Source organism: Branchiostoma floridae, chromosome 17 (assembly GCF_000003815.2).
Source record: "Branchiostoma floridae strain S238N-H82 chromosome 17, Bfl_VNyyK, whole genome shotgun sequence".
Lineage (NCBI taxonomy): Eukaryota > Metazoa > Chordata > Leptocardii > Amphioxiformes > Branchiostomatidae > Branchiostoma > Branchiostoma floridae.
The window spans coordinates 1,169,345-1,192,752 of record NC_049995.1 but is presented as its reverse complement, the minus strand read 5'-3'; the positions used below and the strand labels follow the sequence as shown (position 1 = coordinate 1,192,752).

General features: G+C 39.8%; 1 protein-coding gene across 1 annotated transcript in view; it reads right to left on the bottom strand.

The window, feature by feature from the left end:
- The window catches only part of LOC118404936, a 53,923-nt gene that overhangs the window by 20,195 nt on the left and 10,320 nt on the right, over positions 1-23,408 (bottom strand). The window contains exons 3-15 of the mRNA XM_035804320.1: positions 19,663-19,779; positions 12,889-13,056; positions 12,420-12,508; positions 11,881-11,978; positions 11,375-11,525; positions 9,804-9,916; positions 6,047-6,194; positions 4,456-4,538; positions 2,556-2,662; positions 2,227-2,419; positions 1,731-1,979; positions 705-797; positions 314-407 (exon numbers count right to left, since the gene is read on the bottom strand). Of these exons, the coding sequence (XP_035660213.1) occupies positions 314-407; positions 705-797; positions 1,731-1,979; positions 2,227-2,419; positions 2,556-2,662; positions 4,456-4,538; positions 6,047-6,194; positions 9,804-9,916; positions 11,375-11,525; positions 11,881-11,978; positions 12,420-12,508; positions 12,889-13,056; positions 19,663-19,779 (1,703 nt within the window). The remainder of the gene's footprint in view (positions 1-313; positions 408-704; positions 798-1,730; positions 1,980-2,226; positions 2,420-2,555; positions 2,663-4,455; positions 4,539-6,046; positions 6,195-9,803; positions 9,917-11,374; positions 11,526-11,880; positions 11,979-12,419; positions 12,509-12,888; positions 13,057-19,662; positions 19,780-23,408) is intronic.

The window sequence follows — 23,408 nt, the reverse complement described above, 5'->3', positions numbered from 1 at the left end:
CTCTATTCTAGGCTTGTCACTTGACCATCTAATAATATGCCAGAAGACACCTTAGGTTGATGTCATATAGAAGAACCTAACAGTAGAACTTTATTGCGCGACAATTTTAACAGGTACAATGTAAGACAATCTGAATATACATGGGAGTTGAACTATATACTATTGCAAATATCTAGCAACTAATCTAATCTAATGTAGCAGTATAAACAATCTAGCTAATACCATAAAAGCTAATACTTTAGATCATTATGTCAATACAATGTATAGCATTGTCTTATATATGAAAACATATGTTCCAAGACATTGCCCATACCTCCTCCATGTAAACAGAAATTCCCCTTTCCAGTGCGAGTCGCTTCTTGTCCATACTAAGCTGAAACTCTTCGACTGATGTATCGTCACAGTACCTAAAACATTAAAATGCAAAAAGCAAGTCTAGTTAATGTACAATGGACTGCATCTTGTCACATGATTTTACCTTAAAATCGACTTGTAATCTGAATGAATCATATTCATACAATTCCTTATAAAACAATATACAAAACTCATTTGATGAAGTATCACCTTCACTAAACATTAAGTATAATCTTAAATTTTTCAGACTTTTTTAAAATTCAAATTAAGTCAACCTTAATTCAAGTCTAAGCCTTATTCTTTAACGACTGCTTTTTTTTAAATTCATGTATGTATGTAAGAAAATATACCGTTTCTCATTCTCTGTTATTGTCTTATTTCCTTCCTCCACGAGAACCGGTACGGTATAGTACTTCCGTCCTGTCCCTTCCTCTGTCAGCAAGCTGTGGATATGAAATAACCATCAATAATGGTTACTCCAAATTTACTTCGAGCAATAACTATTACTTGCAAATTCGATGTCTGACAGCACATCTTGATCACGGAGAATGACCTAGTCTCAATCTCGCAAGAGAATACGAGACTAGGTCAGGCTTGCGTAGATCATCTCCCCCCCCCCCCCGCCTCCTTTACACACCATCAAAAAGACATGTAAATGATGTTTAAAAATTGAATAGTCAATTACTGCTCTTAACATTAATGAATAAATAAATAAATTCAGATATTTAGAACAGTAAACAGTGTATAATCTTCAACACACACGGCATTAAGACCTGCTTTAGGCCGACTAGGACACTTAGGCAGCTTTTGGTGGCGCCTAAGGATAAGACGCCAAAAGAGCCGCGTGGTCTACCACATTCGTTGTACGGGACAGAACCTCAGAGGTCCGTGCACTGAGTCGTACATCGGGGAAACGGCACGATCATTAAGAACCCGTTTCATGGAACATAAACGTCGCAGTTCAACATCTTCAGAAGTGTCTCAACATATACACGTCGAATCTCCGGTCCACACCGTGTCTCTGGACCAAGTTCGTATCTTGGACTCTGAACAGGATTGGTTTGTGAGGGGCGTCAAGGAGGCTATCTACATCAGGGCGCATCAAACCTCATTGAACCGTGATGGTGGTAGGTTTCGCCTTCCCGCCATTTATGATTCGCTGCTACCTGACGTCATCCGACGACTTCCGGATTAGTGCAGCGAATCATTCATCTGATGAAGGTCGGAGTATTCGGCCGAAAATTCATGGTGAGTTTCTTTCTTTGTGTTGGAACAAAGTTTAAACTGTTCACTATGGAATTTACCAACACAGATGAGCTTTCATTCGGATCTAGTTAGGTGTACAGATATTATGAGCTACCGATATGTCTACTCACTTTTTACTGAAGCAGCCATCTGCAGCATCACTCACGTCAAAGGGGAAGAGAAGTTTGAAGTTCAAGTTCAGCAGCTCTGACAAGGTGCCCATGAACATCTCGATAGGTTTTGGGTATGTCGGAACAGACTTCAGCCATTCGGTAAAGGTGTCCTTGAAGCTGGTTGTGTAGAAGTCTGCGACGATTCCCGCGACTTTTTGGTCACCTCCTTCAATCACAAGATGGGTGCTGGAAGACTTCTGCGACGAGCTTTAACATCAAGAAATATCAACATAACTGTAAATATTTGGGGTCATTTCTACATCAAGTATGTCTCTGGCAATAGTCTGCTGAGCTTATTACTAATTAAAGTATATCAAGGCTTATCTGAATAGTAACTATATTCTTAACACACCCCATAAGCTTGCAATATTTTCTATTGTGTATAACTCTAACGCAACAACAATTTTCAAAAGGCATAAGAGCAAAATCTTTAATAAATTTAAAGTTGCCTTACGCGCTCCCACTTTCTTCCTTCCTCCCGTAGTGAGCTCCCGCACTAAACATGCCGCTGTAAGACGCCTGGGCTGAGACAGAGAAAGACTCCAAACTTTCGCTCTTAGTCGCTTCTTGAGTCTTATACAGCTGGAATGAACCGCCAAATTTTGCTGACTTGATGTAATGGGTTCCATAGCGGATGATGAAATCCTCTGCAATAGGCAAACGATTTTAATCATTAAATTAAATTTTCATGTACAAATCAGTATGAACTAAAGAGAACCAGTTTTTATATAACATATTGACAAAGTGTTATCTAGAGCGATAAAAAATAAGCCAAGTACTTACGTAGCTCAGCTTTTCCTGTTATGAAGTTCTTGGGAAGGGACAAGAAATCCCGTAGGAAAGACAGGGTCAGATCATCGGGTTTTATCGCATCAAGGAAGATTTCATACCTAAAGGTTAAGAGAAAGAAAATAAAGGTCAAGAGAAAGAATATTCATTCTACCATAGTATGTATATGATATCTCTCTATCTCTTTATGTATATATTTATTTGTCGATGTAGTTGCTTTTCTCTCTTTTGTGGGCTCCCATAGAACTAGTTTGGATGCCATGATGTCGGTGTGCCTGATGCAGTAAGCAGTTAGTTTCAATGTCATTGCCTTATTTTTCTGAGATGGGCGGCACGGTCTTGGTACAACTGTTCTTTGGAAAGTTTCTGCACCCAGGAGACATTAATACACATGCAAATCATTCGTGTATGGCAAATGTTCGACTTTTTATAGAGAATTTTGTGAGCGTTCATGCTTCGTTCTCGTACAGAAGTATGGACTCCACTGTGGCGATGGAAAGTTTAAGTTTGATTTTCCGCGATAGCTGAGAATTCCAAACTTTTCTTAGGGTGTGACAACTGCTCCATGCCAAGGCTGTCCTAACTTCCAGGTCTTTTCCAAAGCTTTCGATGTTTGAACCTGGATATTTCAAGTTTTTCACCTCCTCCACTACTAAATTCCACAAAAAGTCACTACTCCTATCCATACTGGGGTGGGTGGGGGGTGGGCTAAAAGTGACCGCGCCAATTTTGACGTCATATAGCTCCCAAACGGCTTGTGCTAGAACAACCAAACTTTGTGACTTTTCATAGAACATTGTTGGCAACAATTTACAAAAAAATGGAGTAAGTTTAAAAATTTTTGTTGCCATGGCAACGGGTTTCTTAAAGGCAAATTTTACAAAAATCCCTTATTTTGGTTTAAACAATGGGATTTTAAGGTTTTCTTGCTAAACTGAACTTCTTTTCATATATCTTTAATATCTGTAACATCTTAGTTGAATATTTATAATTGAATATTCATAAATTATGCTAATGAGATGACGTAATTTGTCAAAATTCAAGATGGCCGACAATATCATGATGAAAAGTATATCCAGCTTAGTTTCACTCGGATTTCATCACTACTTGGTATTTTCTTACAGAAAAAATTCATGTGAACGTTTTCAGTCCATTTTCACGGGGTTTTGCGTTATATGCTGAAAAATGTATCTTGTATGCCAAGAATGTGGGATTCTTCGCGTTTAAGCGCAGGCCCACTTTTTTGGCTTCATTTTCTAGACGCAGAAGTACTTGTTTCGCTTGGAGGATTTTCTCTGCTAGCAGCGAAATGTCATCGGCAATGTCTAAGTCATTTGATACTACAGGGGGGTAGAGACTACTTTTCCTACTTTATAGCTGAAAGCCGAGCTCAGTCTCTCTGTCTCCGAGCCTCTGACGCATGATGTAGTCAAGAAGGTAGTTATAAGAAGGTAGGGTGCAAGTGTGTCGCCCTGTAGAACTACCGTGATTTTGAACAGTTCAATTTCACCACTAGGGGTCAAAACTTTTGCATGAGTGTCTTCATCAAGTTTAAAGATGACTCTAACAAGCTTCACGGGGATTCCGTAGGCCTTGAGGATGCTTATCATTTTACCTATGTGTAAACTGTCAAAGGCCTTACTGAGGTCTATGGAAATGATAATTGTCTGCAGGTTTTTGCTTATTACACCCTCGATCAATTTGGGAGGTTGTTGATCGACCGGGGCGAAAACAATTTTGGTTTGGTCTAAGAGGCTTGTTTACCGCAGCTTGTATTCTATTCAATATCATTTTGTTGTTATTTTGGCCGCGACTGAGGTAATCCGACATACAATCACCAAAGCAAACGACACCAAAGTACAACTCAAGGAAGGGAATCTAGAACACTTCATACCTGATAATATCAGCCTCAATAAGTGACATGAACTTCTGTTTCTCAGACTTTGAGGATTCACCCCATGCTGCGTTCACAGAACCCTGGAAAGAAAACCGATACTAAAACGTTACACAGATCCTGGATAGTAGAAATAAATCTTTAACCCTATTCAGACCGGGCTTTTTTGGTCATCCCTGGACGGGGGGGGGGGCTTTTTAGGCCCTCCACTTCTAAGTCCTATAACTCTTGAACGACGTGTCGTACGGCCACCAAATTGTTCAGAAATGATATAGACACAATATCTGACAAGTGTATGAAGTTTGACGTTACGTTGACGTAATATAACGTAATTAAGACATCATCAATTTGATTGTATAGGCCGGACCCATGAAAAACGGGTATTCTCAGAAAACTTCAAGTTTTGCTCCAAAAATGTAACAATTAGTGAAGATAACTCAATGATTATATTTTTTACGACTTGTGTTGCCGATAAGAACATCGCTGACATCAAAATGACGTCATGAAATGACGTCATGCACATCTAAGATACCAATTGGACTCCGCCATATTACATCCACCACGTTGAATTTTTCAAAATACTTTTTTTGCAACAAATAATCACAAAAGGCAATGAAAATAAACTAAATACATTCATTTAGATGGTTTTAGATGAAAAAATACCAGGTAGGTGCAGATTTTAAGGGATAATTAGCTTCTTATTCTTGATCTGGGCATACGGTCCGCCATCTTGGATTTTAGGCTGATGACGCCATCAAATTAGTATGATTTATGCATATATGATTATGAAAGATATGCTAAATAACATAAGATTTTATTTATGTAACTAAATTGCAGTAATATAGCAAATAAACGTGAAAAATACAGTTAGAACCGAAATTAGCGATTTTTGGCAAAACTGCCTGTCAACAAACGGTTGCCATGGCAACACAAAAAGGGAAAATTTGTCAAACTTCGTGAAATTGTTGCTAACAATATTTTAGGAAAACTTACCAAATTTTGTGGCGTTAGCGTAAGCCGTTCTGGCGTTATAGGGCATCAAAGTTGGCGCAGGCCTCAAAAGCCACCCCCCCCCCTGTCTGAATAGGGTTATGGTGCACCGGTGGCAACAGTTAGATTACTAATAGTAAAGTAGTATATAAAAAAAAAATATTCAGTGTGTATCCAAAAGAATGGGTATTCAAAGAATCGGTAGCATTATCTAATCAACAGTTTGAGATCTTGTTCATCTGTGTTGATAAATGACATTATTGATGAACCAAACTTTACCAAACCAACACCAAATTGATTGGGACTTACGCCAAGTTTTCAGCCGACTCCGTCAGCCATTTTCACGGAATAGACCCGTCTACTGTAGTTTCCGCAGATACACACGACTGCAGACGGGGGACCACACAGCTCATCTGGCCTTTACGACCCTCTGCTACAGTCACGTGTCTCTAACTTCACGTCCAAAGCTACAGTAGACGAGTCTAATCCGTGAAGAAGGCTGATGTGATAAAATTGGGGGTAGGTCCCAATCAATTATGGTGTAGGTTAGGTAGAGTTTAGTTTAGTTTATCCATAACATTTTGGAATGAAGGTGCATCACCTGGAAGCCCATTCCTGAAAAAGAGGCGCCGGCTTTCTGCTGAAGGAATTGGCGAAAAGACTCTCTCCCTTCAAAAACTCTGGAGCTGACGTCTGAATCATAGATGCCGTGAACGTTCATCTGGTCGGGTACCTCCTGCCCGTGATACCTGTGGTCAAGTACATAAGGTTTGTTTTCGTTCATCTGTAAGCTATAGTCTTAAAATGACAACAAGATGTATATTTCTGCTTTAAAAAAGGAGCAACACATACAAATAACTTAGCAAACTGACTAAACTATAAATTCCTATGTCTAATTCTTCCCCAAAAATTAGTTCTATTTTTATTTTTTGCTTTCACAAAGTAGAAGGAAACTCAGGGTTTGCAAGAAATACAGCATATTTTTGTCCATGTCCAACATCTTTGTTGTCGCATGCTATCACAGACCGTTCCATCTCTACGTTAAGCACCAATGGACTAACTCAGGGTTACCTCTTCTCTTTAATGAACCCCTACAAATCACCCAGTCCAAAATCAAATCTACTGAACGAAATCCCCTAAGTAAGACTGTACGCTTTCAAAAACTTCGTATCAAATGCTAAGTTACCGCCATTTCTTTCCTTTTGTTTTTACATTTACTTAATGGTTCCCACTTTACAAGACTGTAACATTCTGTAATTCACTTAAGTCAGAAACATCATGATTGATACATGCTTCGATGCCCTCTAAGAATGGAGACTAACTGAGTACTGACCCAAAAGGAGAAGACGGTGTTACAAAGACTGTTCGGGAATTCCCTAACCAATTTAGGCCGGAGTGGTATTTGATCCATTCACAACGGTAAGAACCCCTACATTTTCCTCAATCGTGTGTTTGCTTCCTTCACATGCTCGAAAGGCGGTTCTCCTCACACACGGAAATAACAATTAACATCCTATCTGAGGGGCGTCAATGAACGACGCAAGGTTCTCGTGTTAACCCGAGTAAGTCAGAAAAGTCACATTTAGTGCATTTCCCTAGGGCACAAGATCAGTTATGCGATAGATTCTTACCCGGGACGAAAAGGTTCTTGGACAATTCCCTTCATTTCCCTGTTTATCAACTGAATTATACCCTTTATTGAATTATGCGAAGAAATTGAATTTTTCCATACGAAGTCATACTATTCAGCGATAGCACGACATAAAAAAAAATAAAGCGTTTAATAACGTGACACGGCGGTCGGTTGCTAGGGTATTCTTTCCCGTTGCTATGCGAGTTCGACAGCGTTTCGGGTAACAAGAGGCCTACTATTTGCTAACCGTAAAATATTTCAAAATAAACAAGATGTTATGACAAGGAAAATGTATTCAAAATAGGATTAGATTCGCAATTTTAGATAGTTTGAATCTTTCCGTTTGAATTGAAATAATTGTTTTGTTTCGATTTTGCTTCGAAAGACGATTATTTTCTGTTTCAAGGAAGGCCTTCAATTTGACCATACTCTTCATAAGAATGGCCGCAAGTGCCATGGCAAATTCTAGATTTTTATATTTTTCGTCATCTGAAAGGCAAATAAAACTTTTTGTTTGGGGGATTTTTTAAATTTCAATTTTCAATTTTAAGCAAAGTTACAGTCAAAAATATGCGTAAAAATGGCATTTTTCGCACTTAATTACCCATAATTCAAAATCTACGGCATTTTTTCAAAATCCCAAAAACAGAAATCTCGGGAAAACCGTTGCGGTCATTTTGAGCCGTCAATGAGTTATGTTGGACTCTTCATGGTGGAGATCTTAAACGATATTTACACGCATGTCATGCCGCACGGAGAGCGGGAGGGTGTAATTGATGCCGGTGTAAACAACACTTATGATATTCAAGGTCACCAACAAAAACGCCAGTAGCTTCGTTACATATTACAGGTCCCAAACAAAGTGAAAGCATAGATGTACTGTCCAGAAAATTGTTTATATCGGTTAAAAACTATATTTTTCGCCTGATTCAAGTTAGTTTGGGGGAAAGTGCCAGAAAGCACGGTTTTACCCTGCCGAACCGCAGAGCTCTATGCGCATCCGTTCTGCGCAGCCTTCTCTACGACAGGTCATGCGCCTGATCGCGGTTTGTCCTGGTTTGACCTCTTTGCATGGGTGTAAAAAAAGTGCCTGTTGTGCAACAAAAAGACTGCAGACCTACACAATGTTTATACTTTTTCACATCTACAGGTTTTGCCCAGTACAACCATACAGATATTTCGTGCATGGCAAAATGACAACGAGTGCTGTAGCTTTCGAAACATTGGCAATTTTTGGTCCGTTTATTTGTGGCTGCCTTTTTAACAGAACACCTTGATCCCATTAGCTAACCCCACCATGTGACAGCCCAGTTTCTCTCCTCTAAATTGATACCAAAGTCACCGGATCAATTTTTGGAGCAACGTTTTGCCCCGAAATTATGTGCGAACATACGCAAATCACGGTGATGAAGTTTCAGTCTGGTTGTAGCTACCCACGCACGCTACCCTGTGTTTCGACCGTATTCTTATACATTTCGCATGGTGTCACAGACCTCATTTCTTGGTAAGAGAAGAGGAATGGGTGCGGCTGTCACATGCAATATAATAAGTGACATGATGATAGACAAGTGTGCATTAACACGGGGTTTTAGTACAAAATAAGAATTTTAAAAATAATCAGTTTTCAAGTCAATCTGTTTCGAACTCCAGCCGGTACGTTCTATTTTTCGCGCCGCGGGGGTCAGGCTTAATGTTGCAAGTTCAACCAGCGTTTGGAAAAGTTAACAAAACTAACAGCTCATGTCTTGCCGTCAAAAATAGACTTCCTGAAATCTACCAAATTAAAACTGACATTATCTAAAAGCCAGAATAAGATGGATTCATGTGCAAGCAAACTGATACCAATACTTCATGTCAGACAGTTGTATAGCATAGTTAAAGATCAGTGTGTGCGGTTTGTAGTTCGAAAAAAAGACCCTGGGAATTTGACATTTTGTTACATAATTTCGGGGCAAAACGTTGCTCCTCAAATTAAAATGGAAACTTTGGTATCAATTTAAAGTTGAGGAACTGGGCTATCACGCTGTGGGGTTAACTAATGGGATCAAGGTGAACTGTAAAAAAGACAACTACAAATAAACGGACGAAAAATTGCCAATGTTTCGAAAGCAACAGCGTTCACTGTCATTCTAAAATGCACGAAATATCTACATGGTTGTACTGGGCAAAACCTGTAGATGTGAAAAAGAATAAGGTTCGAATTACGTCAGATGGAACATCATGGAACAAGGTTCGAATTCGGCTAGACATGGGAGATTTTGAGCCCGTATTTGACCACCGTGTGATAGGTATATGTACTAATCATATGCCGTAGGTAATGGTTTTTGATATTTCAGATTACTTGGTCATAAACATAAAAGGCCTCGTTTAGTCGGTCAAAATATCCTAATTAACCTGTGTTTGCTAAACCAGTAAAGCAAGTCATTTGTGTGTGTGTTCAAAGCGCGCCCGTACCGTTTTTAAGGCATTGTTCCCTGTCCCTTTGTTTACACAATGGCCTCAAATATTTAATTTCTCACACGGTCATTTCAAAAGTCATGTTTAAAATAAATACCACAGCTAAACCTATGGAGGAGCAAGATGGGATTCCAGGACAAAGGCGTAAACTCACAGGCTTGTGGTGTATGGGTTATACTTTAAATATAAGTGATAACTAACTAAACTTGGTTTTAAACTTGGTTTTAATTCATAAAATTTATTTTATCAAACTTGCAGCTAAACTTACTTCTTCTTCTTTACACATTTCCGTTGAATGACTGTTTTCCTCCTGGATACACTGCTGTACTCTCCACGACCATCGAAGCCCACCCCGATGAATCTACATCCCTCCATCAAGTTCTGGAAAACAATAAGTTAATGTTTGTCATACCTTCTTACATCTAGTAAACGTGTTAACAGTCGTAACTTGATATGGTTTCAGTAACGGTCAGGCGTTCCAGCTACCCCCTACTCCTTTTTTTCCGTGACAATTAGCAAGAGTTATTAAAAGCAGGTTTTGGCCACACCTACATTGGAAAAGTAACATGATAGGTATTATTTATAGAATTAAATGTGAGAATGTTTACGGTAATAAACTCAGGAGAGAGCAAGAATCCCATAAAATATTAAAAGTGCTAAAACACAGCCAGGGACACTCTTTTAATCTGAATATCCACAGATGTATTTGGACTTTAGCCAAACTAGGAGCTAACTCATTAACATCCACGTCAAAAAGCTTTGCCTAGAATATGTCAACACCTCATATTATAATTAGTTGTACTTAATTCTAACCCTGTTCAGACGGGGGTGGGGGGTGGGGGGGTCGACGCCAGCGCCAATTTAATGTCTTGGCCGTTTTACTTCTTTTTTTTTTCTCTAGGTTATCCAGAATATCTTTAATACATTATGGAAATGTAATGACGTCAACGGTCAAGAACCAATACGGTGGCAGAACATATGACCAGATCAAAAATAACTAGCTTATCATCCCTTAGAATTTGTAATTACATGGTATTTTTTTTATTTTAGTCTATTTCCATTATCTTTTGCGATTATTTGCTAGAATTTACTTTTTCAAACATCCAAAGTGGTATACATAAGATGGCGCTATCGAACATTTTGACGTTACTGATGCTGCTTTTGGCAACACAGTTTTCGGTAAAGTTGGTAGCAAACCTTCAAGGTTTTCTGGAAATGCCCTTTTTCCATGCTTACAGCCAACAAAATCTAATTAATGACGTCAAATTACGCCATATTATTACGTCTTTCGAGTGAAATTTTTTTCCGAAATCTTCAGATATTTATTTCTCTGAAAATTTTATTTTCATATAATAAGTTGTTTAAGAGTAACAGGACTTAGAAGGGCGGACCTCAAAAGCCCCTACGCCCCGTAACAGATAGTCCAAAAAGCACAGTCTGAATAGGGTTAAAGTTTTGGGTCAAACCTAATGATAAACAGAATCTTCCTCACTAACTAGTGGGCTCATGCATGCTAAATGAAACGTCTGCAAGGTTCCAAACTTAAAAAATTCTGTTGAGTTGTTACCAATTACATTTCTAAATTACAGGTCATTCAATCTGTATGGCTCTGGCGTAAGCAATTCGAAAGTTGGTTTGCCTCAAAGACCCCCTTGTCTGAATAGATGTAAATACCCTATGTCTAGCCAGCCGCCTTCATCGATGTATCATTTTACAGATATTGGTATCAGTTACGCAAATATTGTTTAAAACTGACAACTATCATGAACTAAGCTAAGAATTGCAGCAACCAAAAGAAATGGGTACATCTGCATTGTAAAATTCTGTGATAAATCTTACGAAACATGGCGGGAGCGGCCTCTTCGCTTTGTAGCACGGATCTCCTGGTACGTATCCAGTCCCGAAACAGCCGTTCATCATAGTACCGCCCATCCCCATGGGGTAGGCAAACGCCTTTGGTTGGGACATGTCGTCTTTTTCGTTCTGCTTTCTGCAACAGAATGTGGATTTTTTTATTATAAATTAATAGTTAGACTGTCATTTGGATTCTTTCTATAGTTATTTCATTCCGGACAGGCGTGGTTGTAACCTGAAACTTCTGACCGTTTCCAAAATCCTATCGAGTTGCTTGAGTAACGGCTTTTGGGCGTATCTTTTAACATGGATGTCTAACCTTCATCGTCATCGACGTTACTAATCCTTGTTTAAATTCTTTTAACAAAAGCTACTAAAGACAGTTAAAACATGTGACAAAAGGCTACACATCACTAAGATGCTAAATGCGATATTGTCTATTGCTTTGTTTGTAAATATTATGTTAGATGATAATGTAAACGTCTACTTACTTTGGACTTTTTTCAACGTCCACCTTCATTTTCATTCCTGGTGGAGCAAACAAGTCGTCCTGGACCATGCCCTTCTGTTCGATAAAATCTATCTCAGCCTGGAAACAGCGAGACAAAATCGTTAGCGTAATACATATACGACAAACACAATAAATGTATTTTGTATATGGTTCTGCCATGAATAACATATCATACTGGAGAAACTTCACTATGTATTGTTCCTCTCCAGTGTAAACCGGATGTACTATGTATGTATGTACTATGTAATTTATGGCTCAGTTACATGTACCATCTTTTTTCACATTTTACTTAATTATACATTTGCTTACTACCTATTTTCAAATCGAGACATTTACGTATACGTACACAGTTACTCTGACCCTTACTAAAGCATCATATCATCATCAAGGCAAGTACCCGTCGCCACTTGTACCAGCCTTAGTTAAACCCAGGGTAAAAGATGAAAATAGGAAGTTACGTACAAACAAGTAAAATATATAGATATATAGATATAGATATAGATATTTTTATTATTATACCTTCATTTCTCCGGTACCACCTTTAGGCGCAGCAGCAGCTGCTGGTTTGCCTCCACCAGCTGGTGGTGCTGCTTTCTTTGCCGGGGCAGCTGTAGCAGTGAAAATATTATGAAAAGTTATAGTCAATCATATACTAAATGTATATTTTGATGTGTTCGTCAGTAAATTTAACAAAATATAATTATCTATAGAATGTGCATGATCACACGAAGAATTTGCAGTTTGGTTCGCTTAGCTTTGGATCCTTTCATGACAAATATGGTTAATAGACAATCATGACAAATAACTACATTTATTAAGAAGGGAACTAAATCAAGCGGAGGAAAATTGTAAATGAGTTGATTTAAAGTCCAACAGTAAATTTATGGCGACTTCTCGCGGCAAGCAATCCACAAATATCGCTGAGTTTTAGACTTAACAAAATGGTAAAAATAGTGCTGCTACTTACTTACATTATGCTGTTACTTACCAAATAAGCCTTGTAAAGTTTTGTCCGCCACCTCTTTTTCAACCTCTCCAGTCATCTCTTGTTGTTGTCTCACACTGTCTGACATGAGGTCTGGGCCCATGTTCTTCATACCACCCAGCTGGTTAATTTGACCTGACAGTTGCTTGTTGTCGACTGGCTTCGGTTTCGCTGAACATGTACCATAATTAAACAAAGTATTAAGTAAACTGCATTCAGTCTTACCTGTCTTAGTCATTAGTTTTTTACAAACTATCACATGCGGTGCAAGAAAATATTTATCCCTAGATCGTTATATTTTGTTAAGAGTTCTAATCTATTGGAAAAGGTGAAATTCGAAGCGGATGCTAAAAGAGAGGCAAAAACTTTTACACTAATTTGTTGTTAAGTCCAGTGGCACGGTGTCAGTGAAAGTCTTGAGTTCTTCTACAGACAAAGGATTGTAAGGTTTTGTAAAGACCTACCTAGAATATATCAGGTATCAAAACAGGAATTCTCCATCCAACTATTCAAGCGTTTTGATTTTTTCGGACAGAAATCTGTCAAACAGCAGTCAGCAGAATATCTTTGTTTCAATGGGGGTAAAAATCTATCAAAGGTTTACATTTTGAATGATTAAAAAGTTGAACCGTAGTCAACCGTATATGCATATCATATTTAACAATATTATGTATACAAAACATCTAAAATTTCACTGATGCATGAAGAATCCGATCTTCTCTTTCTGTTTTGATAGTTTTATCATGTCGGTTCTTTCATTCGTAATCATTGTTACTTGCAATTGAATGGGTGAAAATGTCAGATAAACTACTTTGACACTTGAGCATTGTCAACCGCTATTCTCTGTAAAGATTCATCCACAGCTTATCGAGATATACTGTTGCGCACCCTCACCACAGGCACACCATCATGTCACAAACAAAACCATTGCTTAATTTTAACTAGTTTTACTGTAATATCCAACAAAAAATTGGACTCATCCAAATTTTCGACTGAACAGCACCAGTCTTTGTCAAGGAATGAACAATCAACTGCTGTCGTGACAGATAGAACACGTGACTCTGTCGTGACAGATAGAACACGTGACTCAGTAAGGACCCAGTAGGCAGTGAATCATAAGCGTGTCACGACAGCAGTGGATTGACAAAGTCAAAGACTGGGAGAGTCCTTTTTTTAGTACGGGTTACTTGTCCCATTTTTTTAGCCCTTAAAGAAATATTTTAGAAACACGTGCTATCTACAAAGAGTTGTGCTAACATAGGGTACAAACCTTAAACCCATTTTATACCAGTAAATATATCAGTATTTATATACCTGTATTCTTGAAACTCTCTCTGGTATAATAAAGGGATAAGACCCCCACTATCTCATCTTTTTGCCAGTAAGGAATTCTTGAAACTCTCTCTGGTATAATAAAGGGATAAGACCCCCACTATCCCATCTTTTTGCCAGTAAGGAATTCTTGAAACTCTCTCTGGTATAATAAAGGGATAAGACCCCCACTATCCCATCTTTTTGCCAGTAAGGAATTCTTGAAACTCTCTCTGGTATAATAAAGGGATAAGACCCCCACTATCCCATCTTTTTGCCAGTAAGTAATTCTTGAAACTCTCTCTGGTATAATAAAGGGATAAGACCCCCACTATCCCATCTTTTTGCCAGTAAGGAATTCTTGAAACTCTCTCTGGTATAATAAAGGGATAAGACCCCCACTATCTTTTCTCTGACAGATATGTCATCAGATTAAGCATAGTCTGCCAGCAAACATGCCCATCAAAGTGCAGGAAATGGCATTTCAGAGGGTCCAGATTTCAAAATTTCCCCAGGCCTCCACAAGCTTGAGACGCCTCGCGGCCGGCATGGTACAAGAAGGTCGGTGGCTCCCCGCTACACATGCTGAAAATTCGCTCAGTAATATTCCACTGCCGCGCCTTTGACTCTATCTCTGTTTAACACCGCTACAACGTTGTAAAAATATTGATGTCACAGTGTTCATTTACCGTTTTCACGCTTGTATAGAGGTGGGTGGAGAAAATACCAGTCAAATTTGTTTTCTTATTTCCTTTCTTATGAAGCTGGCGTGGCAAAGGCATGAAGCCGATAAAGTTACCAAAATGCGACATAAATTGTAACGTTAACGTTACTTCCGGTTTGCAATGCTACCATTCAGTCACGGTGACAAAATTTAGCGTACTTGCATATCTAGTCAACATCTGCGCACCAACACGTGTCGGTATTTTTCCTCAGATTTTATCGCAAAAAGACTTGCCAGTGAGACTTGTGAATTCAGATTTCCTCGTTTCATGTTCGCTTCCTCTATCTGTACACCGTCAGCAAATAGGTGTGTTTGGAGATCAAAGTCTTTGTCGACAATGTTCAATTTGCTTTTTAATAGAAGGAGAAAAGACGACTGTCACAGGGCTTGGCGCATCGTGAGGGCTTGGAATATTTTGCCTGGCGCAACATGGTTTTAAACCCACTGCGCTACTGAAATTTTGCAGACAGGACACTTCTTTCCCCACTATTATAAGTATAACCAACATAAAATCTTATACAATGTCCATGTTTAGTTGTTATAACCTGTACAGCTAGCAGCGAGTGCTCGACTTGGGAACTATCATAATTATCAAACGCACGCAGTACAAGACGTGTGCAAGCCGATTCGCATGTAGGACATGCTGTTGTACGTGTCGTTACCATGGCAACAGCCTTGGCTGCAGTCTTTAGATGTACCGATTGGGCAGTGCCTTTGTCCACATCGGAGACGAGTGGTGTGTGACGTCTGTTTACAGTTTGCACCAGTAGGAAAATGTCGATTCCTTAAACGATTCCATTGTCGACAGTTTTAAGATATTTTAAAACTATGAAAATCGGAAGCTTGACAGTTCACGAGGCCTGTGATACAGACACAGCTACTGAGAAAAGAATCTGAACTATCCAACTAACGTGTCAAAAAATAAATAAATTCCCGTCAAAATGCCTTTTAAATCGTACAGGATCCCGGCGGTGATTCCGATCGGAGTTTGCAGGCATTGCAAATTAGAATCTTGAGTAAAAGTGAATGTTACCGAATAAATAGTATCATAATTCTTTGTCATGCTTGTTCATGTGCCAGTACAGCTAGAACAACAGTACAAATGGCCTTTTGATTTAGACCTTTTCTTACGCGACTTATCAATAATAGTAACACAGACGTCCGCGTGCAAAACGTATTTTTTTTCAAATCATCGCAATATTCCTACTATGTGCATGCCCATTCCGTCATGTTTGACCGACAAAATGGATATACAAAAAGCGTGACATTTTTAAAAGATCTCCCGAGTAGAAGCCTGCGTTCTAACGCTCACCGGGAGAGGTAAAGATTGAAGGCGACCGGTCGACCCCGGCCCGCCGTGGGAAAATCGTCCTTACGCTTCGGCGCCCCCCTCACCAATACAGTTTTGGTTAGTCGCATCCTCCTGGCGTTTTTGTTGGCATTTTCCCCCGAGTCATCGTCAGTTATTGCCACCACAGAACCAAGACATCCCCTCCGGGGTGAGGGCCTAGGGACCCCCCCCCCCCCAGCTAAGGATCGACCAGTCCCTAATTGAGACAAACTCAAAAGAAAACAGAAAGACAGCTGTGGATTCCAGTATCCTGGTTTCAGATTTTATCTCTTCGCCATGACGGACACCCTTTCGTGTTGCAATAATCATTATGACACATGGGGATAATAGATGCCCAACGTTGGGCGGGCTTGGTACACAGAAACTAGGTCACTCTCATCGGCTAACTACTGTAAATGCAGAAACGATCGCGATGGTTTAATGTTCACGGTTTTCGCGGTGGCAGTGAATGGTGCTACCGCGGACTTAACCCTATTCAGACCGGGGGGGGGGGGGGCTTTTGAGGCCCGCGCTAACTTCGATGTCTTATAACGTCAGAACGGCTTACGCTAGAACCACCAAATTTGGTGAGTTTTCCTAAAATATTGTTGGCAACAATTTTACGAAGTTTGACAAATTTTCAATTTTTTGTTGTTGCCATGGCAACCGTTTGTTGACAGGCAGTTTTGCCAAAAATCACTATTTTTGGTTCTAACTATGTATTTTTCACATTTATTTGCTATATTACTGCAATTTTGTGACATAAATACAATCTTATATTATTCAGCATATCTTTCATAATTATATATGCATAAATTATGCTAATTTGATGACGTCATCAGCCCAAAATCCAAGATGGTGGACCGAATGGCCAGATCAAGAATAACAAGCTAATTATCCCTTAAAATTTGTAACTACCTGGTATTTTTTCATCAAAAACCATCTAAATGAATGAATTTAGTCTATTTCCATTGCCCTTTGTGATTATTTGTTGCAAAAAAAAGTATTTTTAAAAATTCAAGGTGGTGGATATAATATGGCGGAGCCTAACTCGTATCTTAGATGTGGATGACGTCATTTTATGACGTCATATTGACGTCATTGATGTTGCTATTGGCAACGCAAGTCGTAATAAACATTATTATTCTGTTATCTGCACTTGTTACATTTTTGCAGCATAACTTGAAGTTTTCTGAGAATACTCATTTTTCATGGGTTTGGCCAATGTAATCAAATTGATGACGTCATAATTACGTCATCTTACGTCAACGTAACGTTAAACGTCACATACTTGTCAGATATTATGTCGAAATCATGTCCTAAAAATTTGGTGGCCCTACGGCACGTCGTTTTAGAGTTATAGGACTTAGAAGTGGAGGGCCTCAAAAGCCCCCCCCCGGTCCAGGGATGACCAAAAAAGCCCGGTCTGAATAGGGTTAAAACCACCGAGAAAAGTTATTTTCCCCACTACCGTGAAATTTAATCCCCGCGAACTTAAATACGTTTACAGGTGGAAGCCGCTTAATTGCACACCCAATTTGCCAGCGAATTTCGTGCAATTATCCGGCGTGTGCGATAATGCAGAGTTGATCATTTGGACCGCATCACCACGGCGGAGGGACAGAGAGGTGGTATGGGAGGTAGTACAACGCAGTTTATTTACGTGTTACAGTAGTGCTGTAGGTGTTGTGCTCCGGACGTCATATACATGTCTTCGTGACGAAACATCGTAATGCAATGCACTTGAAATCAAAACTAAAAGTAAGTTACTGTATACGCTATGTAGTTTCCTGATCACGAAACTAAAGCACTGCACCGCCAAAGGCGAGTGTTATGTCCGTCTCATACGGTAGGCCCCGAGTCGCTGTGTAGTTTCCGACTGGCTGCCAAGAATATAAAACCACTGCATAAGTATTTCCCCGCGATCCTAATTACTAATAATTAGACAATATAGACAGATAGAGAACATTTGTTATTGAGTAAGTCATAGCAAGTTGTCTGCTAAATCATAATGCTTATCCCTTTATTATACCAGAGAGAGTTTCAAGAATTCCTTACTGGCAAAAAGATGGGATAGTGGGGGTCTTATCCCTTTATTATACCAGAGAGAGTTTCAAGAATTCCTTACTGGCAAAAAGATGGGATAGTGGGGGTCCTATCCCTTTATTATACCAGAGAGAGTTTCAAGAATTCCTTACTGGCAAAAAGATGGGATAGTGGGGGTCTTATCCCTTTATTATACCAGAGAGAGTTTCAAGAATTCCTTACTGGCAAAAAGATGGGATAGTGGGGGTCTTATCCCTTTATTATACCAGAGAGAGTTTCAAGAATTCCTTACTGGCAAAAAGATGGGATAGTGGGGGTCTTATCCCTTTATTATACCAGAGAGAGTTTCAAGAATTCCTTACTGGCAAAAAGATGGGATAGTGGGGGTCTTATCCCTTTATTATACCAGAGAGAGTTTCAAGAATTCCTTACTGGCAAAAAGATGGGATAGTGGGGGTCTTATCCCTTTATTATACCAGAGAGAGTTTCAAGAATTCCTTACTGGCAAAAAGATGGGATAGTGGGGGTCTTATCCCTTTATTATACCAGAGAGAGTTTCAAGAATTCCTTACTGGCAAAAAGATGGGATAGTGGGGGTCTTATCCCTTTATTATACCAGAGAGAGTTTCAAGAATTCCTTACTGGCAAAAAGATGGGATAGTGGGGGTCTTATCCCTTTATTATACCAGAGAGAGTTTCAAGAATTACTTACTGGCAAAAAGATGGGATAGTGGGGTCTTATCCCTTTATTATACCAGAGAGAGTTTCAAGAATAACTTACTGGCAAAAAGATGGGATAGTGGGGGTCTTATCCCTTTATTATACCAGAGAGAGTTTCAAGAATTCCTTACTGGCAAAAAGATGGGATAGTGGGGGTCTTATCCCTTTATTATACCAGAGAGAGTTTCAAGAATTCCTTACTGGCAAAAAGATGGGATAGTGGGGGTCTTATCCCTTTATTATACCAGAGAGAGTTTCAAGAATTCCTTACTGGCAAAAAGATGGGATAGTGGGGGTCTTATCCCTTTATTATACCAGAGAGAGTTTCAAGAATTCCTTACTGGCAAAAAGATGGGATAGTGGGGGTCTTATCCCTTTATTATACCAGATAGAGTTTCAAGAATACTTACTGGCTGGTAAAAAAAAGGGTTAACACATGAAAAAATACATTATCACGTTTTTTTCAACTAGCACGTTTAAATAAGTAAAAACAAAATCTGTACTAAATAAATGGACTAAATAATCAAGTCTTATTTTTTTGGTGGCCATGGATATTACAGCTAAACTAGTTTAATGATAACTTCTATCTACACAGATGAACTTTTTAGCTAAAAACATTGCATTTTTGACGAAGGCAAAAACTTACATAAAAGGTCTCCAGCCATCTTGGCAATGGCCCCGATGAAGCGTTTGTCCTGGACGTACTCCGGGGCATCTTCAGCGGCTGCTTTATGCAGGGCTTCTTTGAGATAATCCGGCAAGCCTGGAGCAGAACAGAGAGGGTTTTTAGACTTTTAACCTCAATATTCTTGCAATAGGTGTTTGGCTATAGGTGCAGTTTTCATCTATTTTCGCTAACGAAAAGTGATTTTATGCCTACCTCAGAAAATTACACGTAAAGACACATAGTCAGCCCAGCACAATCAGATCTTTTGGCGGTAATTCATACAGCCGGCCAAGGCTTTACCATGAACGACCTGACTGAGACAGGCTAGGTCTGAGCAGATTTTCCCGCCGGCTGAGACCACATGTAAGATCAGTCAATCAAACTTAGGGCGGCTCCTCATTGGTCTGCGTCTGCAGGCACGACCACATGGTAGTTCCGGAGGACGTCACCGGAACGTACTGCGCCTGCGCAAACCCTGGTAGTTTGGGGCTTGGTTTGGTCAACGTTGCATTAAAATCCCGCTTGTTGTACAGTATATGTTAGAGACATGGTTTCGTGTAAAACGTACACGGAGTTTTACCCTTATATACGCACGTTTTAGAAAAGATTGCACGGACCATTTTCCCACATATTTAAGACTCCGCAGTGTCATAATGTTGGCCCTCAATACAGATACACATGTGACGACAAGCTTGTTTCTGATGTCAGCCAGTGTATATGGGGAATGTCCTTGTGGGCCTTCGTAGTTTTCAGGCCACGCCCCCGCATGCAAAATGTTGGTCACGTGACCAGGGGGGCCGTAGAATTCTGGGGGTCCCCAGAATTCTGGAACACCGGCTCACACCGTTTTCGCGGGCTTTTGTGAGCTGCAGTAAATAACTAAATACTTGCTCAACCCCCTGAGTCTGCCCTAAAATCGGTATTTCTACAGGCAAATATCAAAATACGTTGATGAAGATTAGACATCCAAGTAATAAGATACGCCAAAAAGCAGTTACTTACCAGCCGGATATGATTTTGGAAACGGTCAGACGTTTCAAACAACATCGGTGTCGATAAAGTCGACTTTCTATACATATTTTGTTTTCTAAACATATCCATGGAAGCAACACTTCCCTTGCTGCATATTTGCGCCCTTGATTGAGAACTGTACAGATTAGATTACCGGCTTGACTCTGGCCCTGTCCTGTTCTATCAAATATCAACCTTCGCTTTCCGATTCAATAACGTATTAATATTCTTTCTAATAACTCATTACACCCATGTATTTCTGTAATGAACTACAGTTCGTGATTCAATACGGGTGGTAACAGACTTTGCACAAGCCGCTGTTTGATGTATCGGCTTGCGTTCGACCTTCTGCCAGTTCTGGCGTCCTTGATAGGAAAATTGAAAGGAAAAAAATCCACATCTATGTAAATATAAATGTAACTTGTAGCAAAGCACACAATGTAAATCAAAGTCTGGGAAGAAAGGGGATTATATGACGAGGGAGCTGGATTAGACCGGTCGGCCCTCCGGTTTGTTTACAAATAGACGCCATGTTTGAATCAATGTGCTGAATTTATTCGGCTTTTAATACGTGGTAAACTTCTGGAGTCCTTTTGCTCGAAATGGTACATTGCAGAAAAGATTTGAATTCTACTAAAACACACAAAAGTAAATCAATTTAGTTGGTGAAGGAGAGGTTAAAGAGAGTGTTGTTCTTTGACAGCAGACCGGAATCCTTTGTTCCGAAGGATCTACTCCTCAGACTATACACTATAATCACAAGACCCAGTCTGTATCTGTATCTATATAGCCGGTATAACCGCCGTTTGGCGTAGCACACCAGCTTCGCAGGCACGTGGCGCGGCAGCAGCTGGTTATATTACACCGAACGACTCGTTACCCCTTACTTTTGCACATCTATCTGCAAGCGTTCTTTAAAACTACCGAGAGAAGATGCCCCTACTGTACTTGGTGATAACAAGTTCCACTCTACGATAGTTCTGGGAAAGTACGAATTTTTGAACACATCAATCCTAGGTTGGTAACTCTGGTATTTGAAGGCATGACTGTTTCTTGTTCTTGTTTGAGCTGATATTAGATACTTATCCGTTGGTACGTCCACCAGTTTATTGGTCATTTTGTACATCATGGAAAGTCTGGACATTTTCCTTCTGTCTTCAAGTGACATCTACTGCAAATCTGTTTTCATTTTGGTAACACTAGAATCCCTGTTATAGTTGTTTGTGCAGAATCGGGCAGCTTGGTTCTGTACCCTTTCAAGTTTATTTTTGTCTTTCTTTGTATACGAGTCTCGACGATATGCCGACATTGTCTGGGCCGGCCTGACCAAACGTGACCAAAAGATTCTGGAATCTGTCCAGTATCAAACCACCAGGATTATCAGTGGCCACTTCGGACTACCGTATCCTTCATACGAACGTCTTTACTCCGAACTATCCCTACCGTCACCACAGTACCGACGCAGGTTCCACAAGGCAGTAACTATGTACAGACTGTTGAATGGACGCTGCACCCCACACCTGCAAAGTCTGCTTCCCCAGGCACGGGTTTCTGCCATCGACTCCCGTTACCCCCTAAGAAACAAGACTACAGGATCCCAGAGAACATTTGTCAGCAGAGCATTTTCCCTCTGGAACTCTCTCCCTAGCAGTACCCGTGCAGCCAGCACCATCAGTTCCTTCAAAAATAGACTGCGCACGTCGTTTGATAACAAATACTCTGTAAACGCTCGATATCAACACTCTGTTTTGCTGATTTCACTCAATAAGCACTTGACAACAAATGCCCTATTATCACCGAACGATCTGCGTAGCAATATGTAAACATTATATAGCCTAATTGTATTACTGATAGTACTTTTTGATGGCAACAACCACTGTTCTTAGTGAACGATCTGCACTGTAGTAAGTATACATTATTATAGAGTTCAAGCGTGTAAATCGCTCTAACAAGCCTTATACAGATAACCTAGTAATGTTATTTGTATCAAAGACTGACTTTCTGGACCGTACGACTGCTAGTCAAGCTGTACACACGGATCGCCTCTGTAGCCAAAGTTACCTGTATCGTTAATACTGTTATTGTATATTGTATATTGTATTGTTACCAGGGCTAGCCCTTGATAATAGCCTCCGGCTAGTTGGATAGCCCTAGCTGTATTTCTCATTATTATACAGCCGAATAAATCAAATCAAATCCTTTGTTACCTTTGCCAGAATGGCTAAGGTTATGTTTTGGGCTTGTGAGTCTGTGTGTGTGTCTGTGTGTGTGTGTGTGTTAACAGCATAACTCTTATAAGTCTTGGATGAATCCCGATGATATTTGGTAGGTGGGTAGGGGTCGGGAAAACCAAGGTCAAGTTCGATAATGGGCCCCCTAGCGGCTTGCTAAGGTACTGCAGCAGAACCTCAATTTTTGATAACTCCTGTTCTGGACATGCTGTGATCATGATTTTTGAGTGGTAAATAGCCCTTGAGGCAGAGAGTAAGTGCTGTGAGTTTGGGCCCCCTAGTGGCTTTTTTGGAACTGCTGGCGCCGGTTTCCTTTCAAACTTTGGACGAGAATAACTCTACAACGTGTTGACGGATCGTCATGATTTTTGGTATGTAGATAGAATGAGTGATGACTTACATAATGGTATACTAATTATGCAAATCAACAGCTAATTTGCATAATCAATGAGGAAAATTTATAAATCCACTGCATTCCATGAT